Genomic DNA, 22,612 nt, shown 5'->3' on the forward strand with positions numbered 1-22,612 from the left:
AGCTGTGGTTAACAATATATTTCATTCTCTTTGGATCATGCTGGCAGCCAGATCTTTGGTTCTGTATATAATTTAGCTGCGAACATTACCCATTATTCATCTAACAGAGGCGCTCCCTAAATTGACGGAAAGAAATTTACACACAGTAAATCACAACTTTAGCCACTGTCAGACGATCTTTCTATTTCGCCAGTCCTTAATGTGTATGTTCTTGGCAGAAATCACTGTTTTAATTTCTTATAAAGCAAAACACTGTTACGTGTAGGCTGTGTGCAGACAGAAATCGTGGACCCAAAAGTGCAGACACTCAGAGGCACAAAGTAAACTTAAAAAAACCCCCAGCTTTAATGCTGAACTAAAAAGATACCAGAACTGAGACTTTAAACATAAACTCAGGCAAGCAGACAAAACACACAGCAAAATAAACAGAAGATCACAACACAGACACAGATGTCGTGTCCAAATTCATGGGCTGCATCCTCCTGAGGACCCGGCCTTCGTGGTCTACGTGGGCCGGGTCCTCAGGAGGTCGGGTAGGCCGGAAGTAAACGGCTGTGGAATTGGACGGTCTAGCCTTCTCGATCTACTCCTGCCCTTAATTCAGAGTATTTCCGGTCGTCAGCGCCACGGCACGAAAATCGAAAATGGACCCCGAAATCTTTCTCCGTTTTTTGTGTTCTTTTTTAATTATCAACGATCTAAAAAAACTGTGTCGCGGTCGTCATCGCCGGCATGTTTTGTATTCCAGGCTTATCAGAGAAAATCATATCCAGGTAAAACTATTAATCTAGACGCATTTAGGAATTACTTAGCTAGTTTTATGGATAATTTCAGTGACTGAATGACGGCGGTCATTCAAAATATATGAACAAAATCTCTTAGAAAATGTTCTTCTATAAGTTTACATTTATTTTCAGTTATTCATATGATCTGTTACTTATTTTTGTACATAAAATTGCAGTAAAATTGTCAGAAAGCCAAAAACAGGGTTATTTTTGAGTTCACAAAAAAGCTTAGCTACACAGATGAAATGTATAAAATGTTATTTCTCAGTGTTAGTATATTTTACTCAAGCTTAGTAATCAGACTAATGCTTTGATGTCATAAAATAAATGAAGTCATACCTTTCTATTAAAACTGTTTATGCTGTTCTCCACCTTTTCCTTAACCAGACAAGGCCGTTGTGCTGCAGAATTAACCAAAGTCCTGGACCGTTTTTTTAGCCAGGAGGATTCAAGGCCTGATTTTCGGCTAAGCAGGGAGTCTCTGGCAGTGTTGTTAAATCTCCTGAACCAGGATCGGCGGCATGGATGGGGTGCCACAATTTAGATCCTGGTGTTTCTTTTCTGGTTGGCATCCTACAGGGTGGTCTCAAGAGTGTTTGGGATGCCGCGTTCTACTGTCCACTACATCGTCCACCGAGTCACGAAAGAGGTGTTGGCCATTCGCTACCAGGTCATCCACCTCCCAACAACCCCAGAGGACCTGGAGGTAGTGTCCCGTGGGTTTGCAGGGCTGGCACGCCACAGAGCCTTTAAGAAAGCGGTGGGTGCAATCGGCGGCTGCCACATACGCATCAAGTGTCCAAGTGGCCCTGATGGTCAGTGCTATAGGAACCGAAAACTGTTTCCATCAATCATCTTGCAGGCGGTTTGTGACCATCGGGGCCGCTTCATCGACACATACGTGGGCTGGCCTGGGTCGGTGCATGATTCCAGGGTGCTCCGCCACAGCCCACTGTACAGACAGTCAGTCTACCCTCCTCCAGGGCATTTCATCCTCGCAGATGGAGGGTACCCATGCCTCCAGCGTCCACTTCCCCTCATCACACCCTACAAGAGGCCAGTCCAAGGTGTGGGAGCCCAGCACTTTGACAGCCATCATTCCGGGGCACGCTCCATAATAGAGCGTGCTTTTGGGATGATGAAGAACAGGTTCAGGGCCATCTTCCTGCAAGCGCTGGAGGTGCACCACACCTTTGTACCTCATGTAAGTGACCACCCAATGTCAAATTAATTGTGTGTGTGTATACATATATATATGTGTGTGTGTGTGTGTGTGTGTGTGTATGAAAGAATAATGTGTATATGTATATTACTACAGGTAGTAACAGCATGTGCCATCCTCCACAACATTTGCCTCAGTGCTGGCGACATTGTGGCTCCTGAGGATGAACCTGAGGAAGATGGAGCAGAGGATGATGAGGGGGAGGCTGGATTGGAGGCAGTCAGTGGTGCTCTGTGGCGGGACCAGCTGTCTGCCGAGGTGTCTGCCCTGGAGGAGGTACCACCAGACCATGACTACTGTTAACAGGCAAGTAAACATTTATCTAAGCATCTTTTTTAATACCACTTTTTCAAACTGTTGTCTGCTACAGAGTCACAAGTATTATACTAGTAGTGAATCCACTTTCTCTGGTTTGCATATTTCTGAAAAACCTCTTAGTGGTGTGGCAGCCGTCAATTGAGTCAGCCCTGCAAACCCGTGGATGGACGATGCAGTGGACAGAGGGAGGAAGCATCCTAAAACTCTTTGCAGACCACCCTGTGCGATTCTCCACTTTCTGACCAGAAAAGACAAACCACGGGTCACAGTCGCAGCACCCCATCCATGTCTGATCTTCTTTCGGCAAATCCAGCAACACTGCCAGAGATTTTCTGTTTGTGTGATCTTTCAAAGTATATTTGAAAGAAGAAAAAAAAAAAACGGTCCAGGAACAGGTCACTTTGGTTAATCCTGTGTGAAAATTTGTAAATATTTGTATATATTTTTCCTTCTCTGACTAAAATTCATGTTTTAGAAATATTCTTGTTTTATTATTATTTACCTTTGAAGAGTTTTAAATTGACATTTAAAGTTTATGTTCATACATGTTAAAAACAACCAAATAAAATGAGTTCAGTGAAATCTGTTTTCATCAATTTATTCATAATGAAAAACTTAAAATAACACATAGAAAAAGGTAAGAAATGTATTAAAAAAAAGAATATCTGAAGGCACAACCAATTTGGGAACTAATTTTCATTAATCAAAAACTTTTAGTATGACATAACAAATAGAACAAAGTAAGAACATATCTTAATATATTTTTAACTTATTTAGGAACTAATCTTTCTAGTATGGAAAAAAGTCTGTCCATCCTGTCCCTGCTCTCCTGTTCTCTCCTCTCCTCAGCCTCCCTTTGGTACTGCATGTCCTCTCTGGTGAGCTCAAGGAGCTCATCCTGTCTTTCCCTTCTCCTCTTTCTTCCCGTTGCTGCTGGCTGACCTCCTTCCTCATCTGTCTCCTTCTCCATCTCGCTTTGGTCACCCACTGCTGTACTTGGCCCTGGAGTGTCCTCAGGGAGAGAGGAAATAAGGACAGGGGGCCTAATGGAAGGCCTCTTTTTGTGCCGCCATCGTTACGTGAATGAAGTTCTGTGCAATGAATTCTGGGCTGGCAAGCTATCGAGCTGGTGGGTGACAGACGTCACCGAAAACATCGAAGCACTTTTGCAAATATGCAATATCTTGACAAACAAAGCAGATATTTGAAGTTTACACACCCACATTCTCGCCTGAAAATATGTTAAAAGTTTATTTTGTGACCCAGAAAGATTAATAAGAGTAATTTTAAAACTTAGTAGCGGCCGCCATTAGCCAGAAACTGGAGCTTGGCTGGGCCGCGCTATGAATTCTGGGATATGGTGGGCCACGAAGGACACACCCGACCCATCCTTCAAATTCGGGGTAAAGGAGGACGCATTTGTCGGCTGCATTCGGAGGAGTCTACGAATTTGGACAGCCTTCGGCGCGTCGCTGTGACGTAATCGGTCTACAAATGCGGCCTCAGGAGGATGCAGCCCATGAATTTGGACACGACCAGAGAAACACAGGGCTTAAATACACAGAGGGAGCAATCAGGGAATGGGTAACAGGAGGGAAACACAGCTGGGGCAAATCAGGCCTAACAAGACAAGGGGAAGCGAAACCAGATACATTAACCTCAGACAAGGACCTTCAAAATAAGACAGGAAACGTGACACAGACTGAACTAAAGACACAGACTCACACGCACTGCAACAGAGGGAACAGAGACGTGGGACCAGGGCAGACACTGACTGGACACGGGGATATAGGAACTAAGGATACACAGAGACGCGAACTAGACAAGGGGATACAGCTGACAGGGGAGACAGAGCAACTAGAGAAGACAGAGACATAAACCATAAGACAGAACTCAAAGAAACCAAAGACTAGAAACTATAAATAATAAACTCAAAAACCCTGGGTCAACAACCCAGGCATCCTAACAAACACAGCACCACTAAGAGTAAATCCTCAGATTGTGATTGAGTGTGACCATTAAAATAGTGTAGCTGCTGCTCTTTATCACTTGAAGATGAATTTCAGAAATATGATTATTCATTTCGGTGGTGTCCCCGAAAGACCCTTCATCACTGTAATTAAAATATGTTTAAAATAAGAAAAAATGTTTTGTTGTTTCTCAAAATGACAAGCTTTATTTAGTAAGTATATTTAGATTTCTTGTATTTTCTGTGCAGAAGCCACTGTATTTAAGTTTAAACAACTTCTTATGCAAGTTTTGCCTTGGGCAAAGAACTGGTTTTGCCCAGTATTCCCAATATTGAGGATCTACTTTGTTTACTTGCCATTTGTAAGATAGAGAGAAAATACATTGTTCGCTGCAGATTTACCTACAAGGTTGTGGTCCCGATTGCTAACTTCATGTAGCATATATAGCATATATCCTGGAACTGTCACGGCTCAACGGCACGAGGGAACAGGGATGGACACAGGCGCAGAAACCAAGCGAGGTGACAGAAAACAAATGATTTATTTCCGCCCACAGGTAAACAAAGGTGAAACACAAAGCGACGCCACCACACTAGTGGCGCGTAGGATTCGTCGGTGATAATGAGGGCGACCTAGACACCTCTAGGAGACGGCTGAACAGCGGGGACAGCGGGGAGGTAGAAACAGGACTAGGTAGGGGCTGGGGGCATTGGTTTCAGATGGAGGGGACAGGTGGAGCGGAAAACCCGGAAGCGGTCGAGGCGTGGGGAGGCAGGCAGGTGAGCGGTGGGCCGGCAGGCCACGTTGTGTAAGCAGCTGGCGGCCCAGGTCCAGGAGGACGGGAGTGAAGGGAACAAGATCTCCACTCCGGGTGCTATCGCTGAGGACAAGAAAAGACAGGTCAGTCATCACACGGCGTTAAGACAAGGTTTAGGATGCTCCACTGAACTAACATGGGAATAGCAGATACTCAGGCGATGAGTGGTTGAGAGCGCAGGTCTGATATACCGCTGGCACGATTGCTCACAGGTGGTCAGCCAGGGAGGGGCAACCGGACTCCGCCTAAAGGAGGAGAAGCCGCTGTCTGAGACCTGCAGGTGCCCAACCAGACCATGACAGGAACATACTAATAATGTATCTATGATGTCTTACCTCCAACAGTGTCCAAGATTGTGGCGACCGTGGCTCAGGGGGTTGGGAATCGCATCTGTAACCGGAAGTTTGCCGGTTCGATCCCCGGGCTCTCTGTCCTGGTCGTTGTGTCCTTGGGCAAGACACTTTACCCTACTTGCCTACTGGTGTTGGCCAGAGGGGCCGATGGCGCGATATGGCAGCCTCGCTTCTGTCAGTCTGCCCCAGGGCAGCTGTGGCTACAGCTGTAGCTGTCTCCACCAGTGTGTGAATGTGAGAGTGAATGAATAGTGGTATTGTAAAGCTCTTTGGGTGCCTTGAAAAGCGCTATATAAATCCAATCCATTATTATTAAGATTGTGTTGTTTCAATGCTTCAAATCACAGCGTAGTCGGCATTGGGGTCTTTTATTTTGGAAACTTACTGGCTTGTCTATTTCTCTGGCTTACTTACTTCCCTCGTAACCTGCATTTGTAAAAGTCAGTTTTCTCTGGGGTGGAGTCCGGTGGGCTGCCCCGGACTCAACGGGGCTGGGCGATGCTGCTGCTGCGGGCCCCGGTCCGGATGGGCCTGGGCCCCCTTGCCCTGGTGGGTTCCAGAGTGTGGGGGTGCCTACTACTGGGGTCAGCAGGGGAGCTGGCCCCAGGGAGGGGCCGCTTGCCCCTCCCTTTCTTCCCTCCCCATCCTCAGCTGCCTCCCTATTCCCGCTCTACCACACCCACCCACCCAGACACGCGGGGCTTGGGGTGCAGGTATGTCACCAGGGTGCAGGGAGGCACTCCCCCTCTGTCCCCTTCTGGCCGCCTGTGCCTCAATTTTATTCTGCAACCTAGACTAGAGATGGCATGATACCACTTTTTTATGTCCGATACCGATACCGATATCATAAATTTGGATATCTGCCGATACCGATATGAATCCGATATAGTGTTTTTTAATCAACAAAACTGTTTTTTTTAAAATATCTTGCTGCATTTTGTATAAGTTCATACTCAAGTTTAAAACAACAACTACACTAAAGCTATTCTGTTATACCTATATGCAAAAAAAAAAAAAATTTCATAGTTCAGCAATACTGATCAATCTAATAAACTTAAACCTACACCATCCTCCCTATTCTGGTATTTTAAAGAGTACTTAGCATAAATATTAAGTAACCTAACTAATAGGGTTCCAACTCCCAGCAAGAACAAAAATAAATAAAAAATAGGGAACCACCCCTCACACTCCACCTCATGATGCTTAATCAACGTAATCAACCTTAATTTGATGCAGTGTGAAAAAAAAAATGCACAGAAATCAATTATTTTTCAAGAAATATTAAATAGATTCAACATCTTTCTTCAACAAAATTGCAGACTGCACAGATGGTACCTTCTCAAAGGAAAAAGTACTATAGCTTACTAGGGTATATATATTAGACTTAATAGTCACTATGTACAGTAATTGACTTCTATTCATTTTACATCAAATTAAAACTTTGGGTGTAAGATTCGGATAATTATTTATTAAAAGCTAGACATTTTAAATGAGAATAAGAAAGAAAAGTATGTCTTTGTGCCCCCTTTTCCCTGTTAATGCCCTATCGGCCCCCCTGGCTAAACTTTGCTAGATCCGCCCCTGCACAGTTACCAGCCGTCAGCTACGTAGAAAAGATCCTCGAGTAGAAAGTAATAATAAATAAATTCTAACAACAGCTGATCAAGCTTAAACGTGCTGCTGTTGTTCAGCCGCTGGTTTCCTCTTTCTGGTGCAAAGTGGGCCAAAAACAAACCAGAGACACGGTGTTACGTCCCTCTGCAGCTTTTAATCGTCTCAGTGTTTTCAGCTGGTGCTAATTGGCCACACCTAGTCAGGTGTGGATAAAAGCATACCTGAGGCAAGCTTTCGGCAGTGCACTAGTCTTTGCCTTGGTGGCACCAGCCATTTTAGCCAACCTGGTTTTCCATTTTAGGATGAAACCTCTTCTCACCCACACTCTGTTATTCATCTCCTTTTTTTATGTTGCGGCTTTTGAGCCGGGTCGTAACATAAGGGCTGGTGCCACCAAGGCAAAGACTAGTGCACTGCCGAAAGCTTGCCTCAGGTATGCTTTTATCCACACCTGACTAGGTGTGGCCAATTAGCACCAGCTGAAAACACTGAGACGATTAAAAGCTGCAGAGGGACGTAACACACGGACTCGCGACAGAAAAGCCGATCAGCTGATCATTAAGCAGTTTCATGATTGAAGTAGCAGCAGGAGAGGCAGTCGCTTGTTAAGCTTAACGCAGGAATGCTTTACAAACATTCAGAGATGGACTTACACACTTGCTTTACTTCTCTCGGGGATAACTTTGTCGGAGATGAAATGCCGGGTTGCTAGCGAAGCTCCACATGCTATCCAAACCACCGAGAGGTCCCGCATACCACAGCCGCTCTATCACGTGATGCATACTGCTCCGACGTGCTAACGTTCTGAGGTGAGTTACGGCGTGTTGCAAGTTTTGTGAGGTGCTTTCGTGATATTTAATGGATCGGATTACTTTTTTTTTTATTTTTCTCCGATATCCGATCCAGTAATTTAGGTCAGTATCGGACCGATACCGATACGTAATATCGGATCGGTCCATCTCTAACCTAGACATCCACATTACTCACACTCTCACATAACACATACATATAGGGCCTTGGGGGTGGGCACGTTTTACAGCATCCAGAGGATGGTCGGTGTATTCCAACCCACCTCTGGCTCTGGTGCCCTACCCTCAATTTTAAATGCATATAGACACTAAGGGTTTTCGGGAGAAGCCGTGCTGCGCTCTGAAAGGAAGCAGGAACCATGCTCTCCTGTGTTTTAAATGCACTTTAGAACAGCACACAGCAACATTACATATGAGCGGGCGTAGGGAGGTTTGGAGTCTTCACTCACCCCCGGTTCTGTTAGCCCTCAGGGCTGGGGGGCTGGGAGGAGGTGCTGGCCGTCAGATTGGGGTCTGGGATGCGGGGCCTCCCTGCTACTGCAGATAAGGAGGTGGTCCGCTTGCCTCCACCCCAGAGAGAAGGGTAACATCTCCTGGGTCTAGGTGCGGCTTGCCCCTCTGGGGGCAGGGGTACCTGGACCTGGGATATAGAGTATGTTTGGGGAGTGTGACTTTCTGTGCAGCGTCTATTTGTGTCTGTCTACACGTTGGGTGAGTGCCGAGTATTTGGTTGTGTATATGGGGGTGGGAATGCACGTTTGTGTCCGCGTGCACCTGAAGCTCGGTCCTCTCAGGCACAGCTGGCTGCCGGCAGAGCCCGCGGGCACGCCACTGCAACCCCCTCTGGCCTCTGCTCCGTAGCTGCTGGGTGACCTCTCGTTTGGGGCTCTACTCAGCTCTTCCCAGGAGGGCACGGTTCCTCCCCTTTTGGTGGTCCTCCTCGGGTCCTCGTACTCTGGAGCCTCTGGATGTCTGGGGCCATCTCCTCCATACCTGCTTCATACCCTGGGGGACGGGGCTGTGGCTCCCCACACTCCCTAGCAGATCGTTACATGGAGAAACCTTTGGAATACAAGCATGCTGATCCACACAGATGTACACACAGGTGTTCACAGACGCGGACTACAGCTTTCTTGGCTGCTGCCTCAAAGCACATTGTGCGCTGTCTATCTTGTGTGCTGCACAATATCATTTAATATTTAGTATCTACTGTTATGTACTGCTAGCTAGTTTATTGTGATGGTGCTGTATTTATTATGTTGCTCTTTTTTTTGTTGTTGTTGGCTTTCTCTCCTGTTTTTTTTCTCCATACAGGTGATCCAGGTGTTTTGTTTGTTTTTCTTTCTTTCTTCCCCCCTTTCTCACCGTCTCTTCTCCCCTCTGTTTTTCTTTCTCTCCCTCTCTTTCTTTCATTCTTTCTCCCTGTCCTATCCCCCAGTCATGTCTGTCCCGTTTGTAGCAACGGAAAATAAAATAAATACATAATTATAATAAAGGTCAATCAAATGGACCAATATGGTAAGGCCATGATGATCCACTTGGCAAAATAAATCCGCTTGGCATCTTTCTTGGCCTTAAGACAACAATTCTGATGGCTAAAGATCCAAAAGAAAAAAAAAAGTCAGTTTACAGTCAGATGTTAGTTTCTCAGTCAGATCCAGCACTCATTCATCAACCAATAACACAATCATGACCAATGGGTGATGTGATAATGGCTCCGTCCATCTTCTGTATGATTTCTTCACAGACTTCAAGAGAAAAGGTTTTTCTCTGTGGAAAAAAGTTTTTGCTTTTCCGTCTCCTGAAAAAGTTTGATTTGCCAGCTGGCTCAGTTGGTAATGATTTATTGATATGATTGGTTGGTATGGTGATAGACAGATTGGTAACCTGAAAAGATTTCTTTTTTTAAAGTTCCGTAACTTTTCCGAATTATTTTCAAGGACGATCTCCCAGATGGTTTTATGTAACAAACCATCTGGCCTGAAACGTAACTACTCTCTCCTGTGCCCACTTAGAACAGACAAAAATTTGCAAAAGTCATATGAGTAAAAACACTACAGCAAGAAACCCCTGCCTTACTGATCCTACTTCTTCAGCCAGATGTATAAACTCCAGAATTTCTCAGTAAGTCAGATATGACAAGGAATACTATTTATAGCCAATGGTTGTACACTTAGATTTACTTCTATTTTTCAAGGTAGCTCTCAAAGAATCCAAGCAGCAAGAAGGATTCTGCTGAGAGAGCTCCTCTCTCTAATACATGAAAGCAAGGGGTGTAAGAACAGACTGTGATCACACCAGCAAACATTCTTGAACACAGAGCTTATCAATAACATATCCACAAACTCAGCCAGATAAACAGGATCCTCAGCTAACAGGTAAAGGCTAACAGTGCACCAAGTACAAATCTATGAACATAATTGGATGTTTCGATTCTGTTATTCAAGCAACAGGATGATACAGAAAACAAATCAGTGAGAGCACATTTAAGCTGATGTGCTCATGACTTCTGTGTGTTGCCTCTATCTGCTGTATTTTAATTACCCTTTTCGAACAGGGCAATTTCTTGCTCCCCTGAAAAGGTTTAGCAGTCTTAGCCAATGTTTTTTTTTAATATTACAACCTGAATTCCAAAAAAGACGCATCACCATGTAAATAAAGTTCTTGTGAACTTGTGAATATCCCTTGAACGTCTTGAGAGGTACATCTTTGTCCAAACATCCACTTGAACTCAAGTGTGACCCAACCCAAATATGATAGTCAAAGGTCTCTGTGTCCTCATAGAAACACATTTTTGGTCATAACACAAGAATCCATATAAATATTTTACTTTGACTCAAAATTTTATGCTTTTAATGAGATTTTATACATAAAAGGTCAAAGGTCAACTTGCCACTGGTTTGTGAAAGCTATTGTGAAAAGGTTATTCTAGTTTGAAGTTGTTTAAAGGTACATAGTGTAAAAACTCTCAGTAAATTGCAATTAACTTAATGCATTTCTTTACTCCTCCCAGTTAAAGTTTATAATCCTACAGTGGACAAACGACTCTGACAATTAGTCTGCTTTTTAACTCATCTGTCAGTATGTGTCAGTGTGTATTTACTCTGGAGAAGGCTGTAAAACTTTCTGAAAGGTGTCTGATATGAGCTGATGAGTCAGTGAAGCTCACTTCTGTCTGATGACAGTGATACTGAAGTGAGTTGTTGAGAAAAAGTTGAATTTTTGCTCCTGCTGGTTTTGCTGCTGTTAGCCTCTGTTAGCTGCTATTAGCCAGCGCTAGTAAAACTTTCTATGAAGGAGCTGTAAGATTGTTGAACTCGTACACTTAGTGAATAAAATTTCATATGACGTGAGAATGTAATTAAACTTTTTACCACAGAAAAAGTGAGATTTTTAGGACACTCAAGCCTGATATTAGCTGGCATAATGTTAGCTTATAACCAGCTGTTGTTGTTGTTTAGCTGGCTCGTTGATAGCGGCACAGATACAGAAGGGTTGCATGTGTAATCTGCTGACATCAAGAATATTGGGGGTAAATAAGTATATTTATGCATGGTTTTGTGCATTAGAGCCCTGACTTCACCATAGAAGATGAGGCTTGAGGTGAGCAGAAAGAACATCCTGGAAATGAGGGAGCAGAGAGTAGTGGCGGAGGAGGAAGACCTTGAGAAAAGAGATGATGAAAATATACAGGTATAAATGTTAAATGGGCATATATAGATCTGCAAACTGGCACCTGGTCCTATCTGTTATGTGAATGCATCAAAAGTTGATACAAAAATATGCTTTATTTATGATCTAGTGACACCCAGCTCTATCTCTCTACCAAACCTAACTCTACTCTTCCTCCACCCTCCCTCATCCTCTGTCTAGCTGAACTTAATTCTTGGTTCTCCTCCAACTTTCTTAAACTCAACAGCAATAAATCGGAACTCCTTCTGGTTGGCACTAAACGACTGCTATCCAGAATTAACAATTTCTCTCTCACCATCAATAACTCGCTGGTCCCTATCTCTCCCTCTGTGAAAAGCTTGGGTGTCATTCTTGTAGTGTTCTGTTGCAGAGTGTAGCAACTCCGATCAAACACCAAGCTAAACCTCTGTCAATGAATACACGAGTCCGAGTAGAGTTGACCTTTTACTCAGAATCTTCATTTGACAAGCGGTGAAAACTGTAGTTGAAAAGAAATACAGAATAGAAAAAATGATCGTTTACATAAATATTGCATCACGAAATAACTCAAAATGTGACCTTACACCTTCATGTTAGCTTTAGCAACAGCAATGATCATCAAAACTGCCTTTTTTAACATGTACAAATCAACCTCCATGAATCACAAACAAAATATAATTTTTAACAAATACCGCTATTTATGCCTTTTTAACACCTTCATCATGAAATATATACACTTACGGCGTTGCCTGAACAATGTTCCCAAGTGGATGGCTGTGGATAAGTCTCAGAGCAAGACCGCATGTCACTCTCCCTCTTAGAGATCCAGGAAGAGGAATTAAACAGGAAATGAAGCAATACAGGTAGCCCACCAGGAAGTGAGGTTATTAGCAAGTTCACCTTCAAAATTAAAGCTTCTTAACATTTTTAACTCTTTTTACTGTTCTTTCTAACTTAAATACATACAAAAGAATTACTTTAAGCAAACATTAAAGATAAATGAAATAAATGCCTTTGAGGCATCACACTCCCCGCCTGGCCTGTGTGAGGCCACTATGAACTTGAATGAGTCCAAACAACAGTCCTTAAATCAGTCCTTAGGCAGAAGAAGAACTACTTCTGCAACTGGCCTAAGGAAGGTTCTTGTGTCACCTTGGTCGGTCGTTTTTACTTCAACCTTTCTCACATGTCCATCCTTCCCAGGAAAGGTTGCTGTGACTATGGCCATGGGCCAGTAGTTACGGATGGTCTGCTTGTCCCTGAGGAGGACCAGATCCCCAACTTGAAGGTTTCTGCGTGTCACTGTCCATTTTTGTCTTTGTTGTAAGGATGGTAAGTATTCTTTGCTCCAACGGGCCCAAAACTGGTTTGCGAGCGCTTGAACTTGCCTCCATTGTTTTGTGAAGAGGTCCTTGTCTGTGAAATCTCCTGGAGAAGGTGGAACTCCTGATTTCTGTGTGAGGAGCATGGCTGGTGAAAGAATGAAAGGTTGGTTTGGGTCTGTAGACACAGGTAGGAGTGGACGTGCATTGATGATAGCTGTAATTTCTGCCATTAGTGTTGACAGCACTTCATGGGTCAGGCGGCTCTTTTGCTGCAAGAGCATTGAATCAAGGATTCTCCTGGCAACACCAATCATCCGTTCCCATGAGCCTCCCATGTGGGAAGCATGTGGAGGTCTGAAGTTCCAGCTACATCCTTGCCTGCTGAGGTACCCCTGTACAGTATTACCCATCTCCAACTCCTTGCTAGCTCCAATGAAGTTGGTCCCACAATCAGACTGAAGTTCCTTTGCAGGGCCTCTGAGAGCGAAGAACCGCCTGAGAGCATTTATACAGCTAGATGTGTCCATAGACTCAATGTGGACGGTACCCCTGTACAGTATTACCCATCTCCAACTCCTTGCTAGCTCCAATGAAGTTGGTCCCACAATCAGACTGAAGTTCCTTTGCAGGGCCTCTGAGAGCGAAGAACCGCCTGAGAGCATTTATACAGCTAGATGTGTCCATAGACTCAATGTGGACGGCCCTTGAACTCAAACAACTAAACATCATGGCCCACCGTTTGCTCTCTGCCTGTCCTCCTCTAGTGCGTCTGGCTACAACAGACCAAGGTCCAAAGACGTCAAGCCCCACGTATGTGAAGGGAGGGCAAACCTTGAGACGTTCCGGCGGTAAGTCAGCCATACGTTGTTCTTCCGGTCTCCCACGCAGCTTCCGGCAGATTACGCATTTGTGTAGGACTGAATTGATTAGTCGCTTACCACCCAAAATCCACAGTCCAGCTGCCCTTACTGCACCTTCTGTGAGATGTCGACCCTGATGTCTCACCTGCTCATGGTGATGTTGTACAAGCAGTAAGGAAACGTAGCTGTCCTTGGGTAGGATTACTGGGTTCTTTTCTTCACACGTTAGTTGAGAATGTTTCAGTCTGCCTCCAACGCAGATGAGACTACTCTCCAAAGTTGGACTGAGTTTATGCAACGGGCTGTTTGTGGGCACCACTTTGTTTGCTTGGAGGGCCGACAGTTCCTTGGCTAAGGCTGGCCTTTGTGCTACTTGCAGAATGACATGTTTCGCTTGAGCTATTTCACCCACAGTACGAGGTAAGCGGCATGTGTGCCATCCTGTACACCTGCTGTTTTGGTTTGAATGTTTGTGAGATCTTGCCACATGGATAAGGAAAGCCACAGCTCGCCGTAGAGAGGTAAAGGTGGAGAAACGGCGAAAGCGATCAGGGGTAAGTACAGGTTCCTTCAGATGAGTAGTGTAGGTGCGTACCTGCAGTCGAATCTCTGAGTCATTTCCCGGGTCGATGAGCTCAAACGTCTCACTGGTTTGTGTTGTTTCTGCAGATAACTGATGCAGGAATGAAGGTCCGGTGAACCAAGAACTCTGGGTCAGATGGGATGCAGGCAGAGATCTGGATGCATGGTCCGCAGGGTTTTCTTCCGTGCACACATAATGCCATTGTTCTGGTCTGGTAGAATGTCGGATACGTTGGACTCTGTTATGGACATATGTGTAGAAGCGTTTTGTCGTATTACAAATGTACCCGAGTACCACCTGACAGCATCCAATTTCAGATCCAGCTCCTCCCGGATGAGATCCGCCATTTCTACTGCAAGGACAGCAGCGCAGAGTTCGAGCCTCGGGATTGTTGGTTCAGACTGGGGTGCTAATTTGGCTTTGCCCATAACAAATCCTACTTCCACTTTTCCATCCTCCTGGATGGCTCTCAAGTAAGCGATAGCCCCAATGGCCATAGTTGAGGCATCTGAGAATACAAACAACTCTGTGCGCACAGCTTTGGTGAGCGAGGTTGATGTGTATGCACGTGGCACATGAAGCTCCTTTAGGACTTGAAGAGAATCTCTCCAAGTTTCCCATTTCTTCAGCTTGTCTTCTGGGAGAGGTGCATCCCAGTCAGTCAGTTCCGAACTAAGTTCCCTAAGAAGAGCTCGTCCCTGGATTGTGACAGGTGCCAGCATACCCATCGGATCAAAAACACTATTGACGGTGGAGAGGACTCCACGTCGAGTGAAAGGTTTGATAATAGTTGATGCAGAGAATGTAAATGTGTCTTTTCTGATCTCCCAAAGCAAACCCAGGCTGCGCTGCATGGGTGCTGTCTCCCCACTCAAATCCAGATCCTTGATGAGCGGGACACAATCTTCTGGCGGGAAAGCTCCAGTGACTGCTGGACTGTTCGACACAAACTTGTGCAAGCGGAGGTTTGATTCAGCAAGTGAAGCCTGAGTCTGTTGGAGAAGGTTGATTGCTTCTGCTTCAGATGGGAGAGACACCAAGCCATCATCCACGTAAAAGTGCCTTTCCACAAATTTCATTGTGTCGGCACTGTACTTCTGGGCACCTTCAGCAATGGCTCTTCGCAGACCATAGATGGCCACAGCCGGAGATGGTGAGTTGCCAAAGACATGAACCCTCATGCGGTAGTCGATAACTGCCTTGGTGAGGTCGTTGTCCTCATACCACAAAAACCGGAGGTAGTTGCGGTGCCTTTCATGAACCAAAAAGCAGTGAAACATTTGTTGGATGTCGGCGAGGATAGCTACTCTCTCCCTTCGAAAGCGTAGAAGGACGCCCAAGAGAGAATTGTTGAGGTCGGGACCAGTCAGAAGCACGTCATTGAGGGAGACCCCGCAGTACTGAGCGCTGGAATCGAAAACCACCCTGATTTGGTTGGGCTTTTGTGGGTGGTATACCCCGAATGATGGAAGAAACCAGCACTCTTCATCTTCCCTCAAGGGTGATGCCACCTCTGAGTGACCGTTGGCAATGATCTTCTCCATGAATGCCACATATTGCTTCTGCATCTCAGGTTTCTTCCTGAATTGGCGTTGCAAGGATTCAAACCTCTTAACCGCATGCTCTTTATTATTTGGCAAAGGTTGCCGTGGCTCCTTGAACGGCAATGGAGCAACTCAACTACCAGTGTCATCTCTGTGGACATTTGTATCCATGATCTCTAGGAAGAGGATGTCTTCTATTGATGGAGCAGGTTTGTTATCATGTTCAGATTGGTTAAACACTGTGTGTCCTAGCATCCTCTCTGGCATTTTGTTAGACTTGCTGAAGCTTGGCTGCATTTCTTTGACATGCATGAAACTTGCACAGGGCTGAAATATGGAATGGCGACCGCTGTCTACCACATGGGTCTTGAATGTGTCCACCGTTGGCTTATGCACATTACCTAGGCACACCTCCCCTATCACCACCCAGCCTAGATCGAGACGTTGTGCAAAGGGAGCGTTGTGTGGCCCGTTAACTTGCTGCCTGACCTTGTGTGCTCTAAGCACGTCTCTCCCGAGCAGCAGGAGTATCTCTGCTTCTGGGTCTAGATCGGGGATGTGTTTGGCTATATGGTGGAGATGAGGATGATGCAAAACAGCACCTGGTGTTGGGATTTCAGCTCGATTGTTAGGGATTTCAGGGCACTCAAGGAGTGGTGGAAGAGGTATGAGCACGTTGCCGTTCAACGACTCTATCTGGAATCCTTCTGCCTTTCTGCCATACGTTTCGATGACACCGGAGCATGTTCTGAGATGGTATAAGAGTGGTTCGTTCTCCACACCAAACAGCTCAAAGAACTCTGGCCTGGCTAATGAGCGATTGCTCTGGTCGTCCAGAATTACATAAGCTTTAATGGCTTTGTGTTTTGAATGTTTGGGGTAGACCTTTGCAAGGCAGATCTTAGAGCAAGAACGACCCCACTGGCCGGGGCCACAAACCTCTGTGCAGCTGGTTCTAACATCAGTTACATTAGAGTCATCTTCTCCCTCCCCGCCGTTCTCTTGTGGTGGTGGAGGAGCCTTGGTGAGTTGAGGTTGTGGGCCAGGGTGCATGGCTGCATCATGATAGATGCTTTCACACTCTAAGCATTTCACGGAAGATTTGCAGTCTTTGGCAACATGTGAAGTTGAAGAACAACACTTGAAGCATATTCCTTTCTGTTTTAGAAAGGCCTTCCTGTCATCGATGGGCTTGTTTCTGAATGTCCTGCATTTTTTAAGTGAGTGAGGTTTATTGTGCAATGGGCAGTTCTTGTTAGGGTCGTCGTTGATTGTAGAGACATCTGTTTTGTGAACCGCGATAGACTTGTTGGTGTTAAAGCTCTTCATAGGTAATCTTTCTGGTTTTGTGGGGTTTGCGCCGTTGCTTTGACGAATAAAGCTGGGGTCATTTCGCTTCTTTGCCTCATGACAGACAAAGTTACAAAAGTAACTAAAGGGAGGGAAGCAGCCCTTATTCTCTTCTTTGTACCACGACCCAGATGACACCCACTTCTCCTGGAGCCCATATGGGAGCTTGTCTACTATGGGTCCAATACCTCTGGAAGTGTCTAGATATGACAGCCCAGTGAGGTATCCATCCTCCTTGGCGCCTTGTATCTCCATAAGCAAATCCCCAAGTTCACGTAATCTGATGTGATCTTTGGCTGCAATTTTTGGAAAACTGTCAAGTCTCTGAAACAGTGACTGCTCGATCATCTCAGGGGCACCATAGCAGTCATTCAGCCTCTCCCATGCCTTGAGCAGAGCCAAACCAGCATTATTCACATGCACTGAGCGTATGCATCTTATTTGCTGTCCAGACTCTTTTCCTAACCATTTGGTCATGAGGTCTAATTCTTGTGTTTCTGTAAGTTGAACCTCAGCCACAGCATTAGTGAATGAGGACCGCCATGCACGGAAATTCTCTGGCTTATCATCAAATTGGTACAGTCCTGACGTAACGAGATCACGTCGCGCCAAATATTGTGCCAGAGGGTCTGGTGGTTGTGACACGCTCACTGGAAGCATATGCCGGGGTGTTTGTGATTGAGCACCTATATACGTGCGAGAGTTTGTTCTTTCGACGTCGGTCTTCAATTCAGCTCTGGTCAGTTTAGACAGGTTTGTTGTGGGTGGATGCGTCCCATTATTATCCACTTCGGGCTTGGGCTTGCTATTGCTATGTTGGAATTCCGCTAAGCTTACAGGTGGATGCCATGTTCTGAAACTGTCTTGTGATTCTGCACGGTCTACAGATTTAACAGGTGGGACAGATACTGGTGCAAAGGTAGACCGATTCTGATCATTTTGAGAGCAAACATATTCACTAGTACGTTGCAATCTAAGCCTGTCTTCTGACTCAGATTTCACATTTTCTACATTTCCATGCATTTCTGCTACATCTTCTAACACCTGTGCTTCAGCGATGGCTGCGTCTGCTTCACGATTTAATGTTAGCACTTCCAGCTCTGTATCAATTCTAGCGGCTTCCAACTGATTTTGAGCTTCTCTAGTTTTCCTTTCTGCTTCTCTAGCAGCCTTTTCCAATTTTAATTTAGCCTCCTGGCTAGCATATGATGCTCGTACCTTAGCAGCTTCTGCTTTAGCTCTGGCGCGAGCCGCACTTACAGATGATGCTGATGTCACGTTGCTCCTGGTATTTGATACCGATGACTTGTTGCTTGCTGCCATCACGAACACGTAGGACCATCGAGTGCCGCCTTTTCACTGTAGTGTTCTGTTGCAGAGTGTAGCAACTCCGATCAAACACCAAGCTAAACCTCTGTCAATGAATACACGAGTCCGAGTAGAGTTGACCTTTTACTCAGAATCTTCATTTGACAAGCGGTGAAAACTGTAGTTGAAAAGAAATACAGAATAGAAAAAATGATCGTTTACATAAATATTGCATCACGAAATAACTCAAAATGTGACCTTACACCTTCGTGTTAGCTTTAGCAACAGCAATGATCATCAAAACTGCCTTTTTTAACATGTACAAATCAACCTCCATGAATCACAAACAAAATATAATTTTTAACAAATACCGCTATTTATGCCTTTTTAACACCTTCATCATGAAATATATACACTTACGGCGTTGCCTGAACAATGTTCCCAAGTGGATGGCTGTGGATAAGTCTCAGAGCAAGACCGCATGTCACTCTCCCTCTTAGAGATCCAGGAAGAGGAATTAAACAGGAAATGAAGCAATACAGGTAGCCCACCAGGAAGTGAGGTTATTAGCAAGTTCACCTTCAAAATTAAAGCTTCTTAACATTTTTAACTCTTTTTACTGTTCTTTCTAACTTAAATACATACAAAAGAATTACTTTAAGCAAACATTAAAGATAAATGAAATAAATGCCTTTGAGGCATCACAATTCTCGATAGCACATTATCCTTTAACTCACATATCAACAATATTACACGTGCAGCATATTTCCAACTCCGTAACATTAATCGCCTCCGCCCCTTCCTCACACCTGACGCCACTGCCATTCTCATCCATAATCTTGTTATCTCTAGAATTGACTACTGCAACTCATTATTATTTGGCCTTACACAAAAATCTATCAACAAGCTCCAACGTGTCCAGAACTCTGCTGCCCGTATTATTACTAGGACTTCTTCTACCCACCACATCTCCCCAATCCTGAAGCAACTTCACTGGCTCCCGGTCAAATTTCGCATCCATTTTAAAATAATTCTGTATACATTCAAGGCTATTCATTCTCTCTCTCCACCGTACCTCTCTGACTTATTACAGATGAAGCTCCCATCCCGCTGCCTCAGATCTTCATCTTCTCTTTCTCTCTCTGTTCCCTCTGCTCGTCTGATCACAATGGGAGGGAGGGCCTTTAGCTGCTCTGCCCCTTGACTTTGGAATTCCCTACCCCCGGACCTCAGAAATATTAGTTCATTCTCTCTTTTTAAGTCCACCCTCAAAACTCATCTGTTTAAAATTGCCTATTCTTAAATTTCTGTATGTTTTAACTTTTATCTTCTATTTTTATCATTGTGTATATTTCCAGTTTTTATCTGTTGTACAGTGTCCTTGGGTGCTTTGAAAGGCGCTATTTAAATAAAATGTATTATTATTATTATTACTATTACTTTGAGGTTTTGCTGATTAAAATCCTGTTATGTAAATCTCATTGTGTTTGCGTAGATCTTCAAGAAGAGCAATCTGTGAAGGTTCTCAGTCATTCAGGTCATGGTAGTCTTGAATACTTGAAATGAAGATAACTGGATGTTTTCACCTCTTATCCATGAGGTTTCTACACTTCTAAGATGAATGACAGTTCCTGATGGATAGTTCCAGGTATTTGTCCCAATACTCTGCCTCACTTTCAAGCGTTCAGTTTATCATGCTTGTCTGCACTGTCTTATTGTTGGTCAGGTAAAGCTTGACAATTGTTGAGCCAACATCTGGCAGTATTTTTGCAATGGTCAGATAAATCAGATAAGAAGGTCACCTATTTGGACTTTAGTTTGATACAGCGTGCAACATCAAATCTTCAACCATTCAGAAAGGCTCAGCCGAGACTGATGCCCCTGTGTTATGTGTAAGGATTGCTGAGGCTTACTGTGTATTACAGAGTACATGATCTGCAGCCTGGTGATGATCTGTTTTCATAAGCTGATCTCTTTTTGCAGACATGACACATACAAGATGTAGATTTTAGAATGTGTAAGAAGAAATAAAACCTCCCTTAAAATTGAGCTGCTGTGCTTCTACCGGAAAACAGAGATCTTATTCAGTGTTTTTACTGCATAGCATTTTACTCCGAGTCATTTCTGTGACTGACTTTTTCTCCAGCAGAGCTGACAACTTTTACTGTGTTCCTACTATAGAACTGATACCTTTTACCTCAGAGTAATGACATCTCCATGGGGGGCACATCTTTCTCTAATAGCTGAGTTTCTGTTGTGTAACATCCTACGGTCGTCGTCTCACAGGTGAACAAACATCTTTTATTCAGAGCAGTGTTACCGCAGTGTATCTGTCCAACTTTAATGCAACAACAGTGATTCCTGATTATCACTCCTAAAAGTCTGTTTCTATCTGATTGAGTGAGAGTGCCATTGACCTTCAGCCATTTTACAGAGACTGTATTAAAAAGGCCCAGCCAGAGCCCTGATTTTATGGCCGAGCCTTCCCAAGGTCCCACTGACCTGATGGATATTACGAGGATAAATCAAACTTTCATGCCAACACACTCATCCACAGTAGGGGATGAAGCATGACTGTGTGCTGAAGAATGGCATGACTTGGAGTTAAGGAGGGGTTTGTGCATCTGTGTGTCACTGTGTGTGTAAGTGTGCCTTTTATGATGTTTCCAGTCCTGGATTCAAAGGAAAGTAGCTGGTTGGCCATTTTATTTTGATTGGCTGGGCCTGACGATTGAAGTCTTTAATTTTTGGACTTTTTTGAATCGAACAACGAAAGTACGTCTTTCTTATTTACTTATAAGTAGCACTTAGTATTTATTTAATCAGAGATTTCTTTAAAATAAAAAAAATAAAAAACATATTTACTGTACATACAACTGATGTATGGACAAAGGTGATGCCGCAACTTAAAATTGCCACGTGTCATCATATACAGGCCTCTGATGATTATGACGATGCCCAGCATTGAGATGGCAGATTTTGTTTATTGATAGCTATAAAACAAAGTGACATTTGACAACTTCACCAGCACCATGAGAAGAAAGAGCCACATACTACTGTATATTGTTTTTTTCTCTAGTTTTCATGCATTGGTTTTTAATACAAATGGGAACATTTGACAAATGTACAAATACATCTAGCTGTAAAAAGTAAGACCTTGACATCACTCTGCTACGGTCTATTACAGCATGCTGGTAAACATATAAATATCTAAAAAGACTACCTGTCAACAGTGTAACCGTTTGGCTAGTGTTAGTAAGGTGAATGAGGTAATGAATGAGGTAAATACTCAGAAAAGTTACTTGGCACTCAAGGGTAAAAATCATTAAATCCAATTATTGCTGCAATAGAGTACTCAAAAAGGGGTCCATTTTGGTACTTTAATTATAAGCTTTTACTTGCCAGGATGTATTAAAAATAAGTGGTCCTTTTCAGTTCTTGAAACCTCAGGTGAACTACAAAACATGAAAGATTACATTGGATATTTATTTCTTTAACAAAAACTAAGTCAAAATGCACAAGCAATATTAAGAAAACTAAGTATACCCTTACTGATTCCGTAGAAATTAACAGGGTAAGTAGCAATCAGGTGCTGCTAATGAAATACACTTGATTACTTGATCATCAGCGAGGATTAGCACCCAGTGTGCAAACAATCTAAAGTCCATCATTCTACAGTGACAAAGATTATTTGCCAGTGGAAAACATTCAAGAGCAGTGCCAGTCTTCCCAGTAGTGGATGTCCCAGCAAATTTATCTCAAGGTCAGACTGTCCAATGCTCAGAGGAACTGCAAAAAACCCAAGAGCTACAGCTCAGACTCTACAGCACTCGATTAGCATGTCAAATATTAAAGTTCATGACAGTACAATGAGATCACTGAAATGGCCTCCACAGTCGTCAGATCTCAGTCCCATATCGCACCTTTAGGATGTGTTAGGACGAGAGATTTGCACTGTACAAATCTGCAGCAATTGTGTCCAGGATTTCTGCAGAATGTTTCCTGCACCTTGTTAAATTCACGTTATGAATTAAGGCATTTCTGTTGGGGACTCCAACCCAGTACTAGCAGCATGCACTTAA

The 22,612-nt window shown here is 44.0% G+C and overlaps 2 protein-coding genes across 2 annotated transcripts; both read right to left on the reverse strand.

Annotated features, from left to right (window-relative positions):
* Positions 1-12,012: 12,012 nt before the first annotated feature.
* On the reverse strand, positions 12,013-15,947 carry LOC113015562 (uncharacterized). The gene is made up of 2 exons (XM_026157570.1): positions 12,302-15,947; positions 12,013-12,059 (listed from the first exon to the last, which is right to left on the reverse strand). Exon 1 carries the CDS (start codon positions 15,894-15,896, stop codon positions 14,460-14,462), a length of 1,437 nt encoding a protein of 478 aa, XP_026013355.1. The 5' UTR covers positions 15,897-15,947; the 3' UTR covers positions 12,013-12,059; positions 12,302-14,459.
* Positions 15,948-16,004: 57 nt separating this feature from the next.
* LOC113016541 (uncharacterized) lies at positions 16,005-19,329 on the reverse strand. Its single transcript, XM_026159442.1, has 2 exons — positions 18,951-19,329; positions 16,005-18,708 (listed from the first exon to the last, which is right to left on the reverse strand). Exon 2 carries the CDS (start codon positions 18,543-18,545, stop codon positions 16,005-16,007), a length of 2,541 nt encoding a protein of 846 aa, XP_026015227.1. The 5' UTR covers positions 18,546-18,708; positions 18,951-19,329.
* Between the last annotated feature and the right edge of the window lie 3,283 nt (positions 19,330-22,612).

Source organism: Astatotilapia calliptera, chromosome 23 (genome assembly GCF_900246225.1).
Source record: "Astatotilapia calliptera chromosome 23, fAstCal1.2, whole genome shotgun sequence".
NCBI classification, from domain to species: domain Eukaryota; kingdom Metazoa; phylum Chordata; class Actinopteri; order Cichliformes; family Cichlidae; genus Astatotilapia; species Astatotilapia calliptera.

Coding starts and splice junctions, on each gene's coding strand:
- LOC113015562 (XM_026157570.1), bottom strand. CDS start 15,896: ATGCAGAAGCAATATGTGGCATTCATGGAGAAGATCATTGCCAACGGT.
- LOC113016541 (XM_026159442.1), bottom strand. CDS start 18,545: ATGGCAGCAAGCAACAAGTCATCGGTATCAAATACCAGGAGCAACGTG.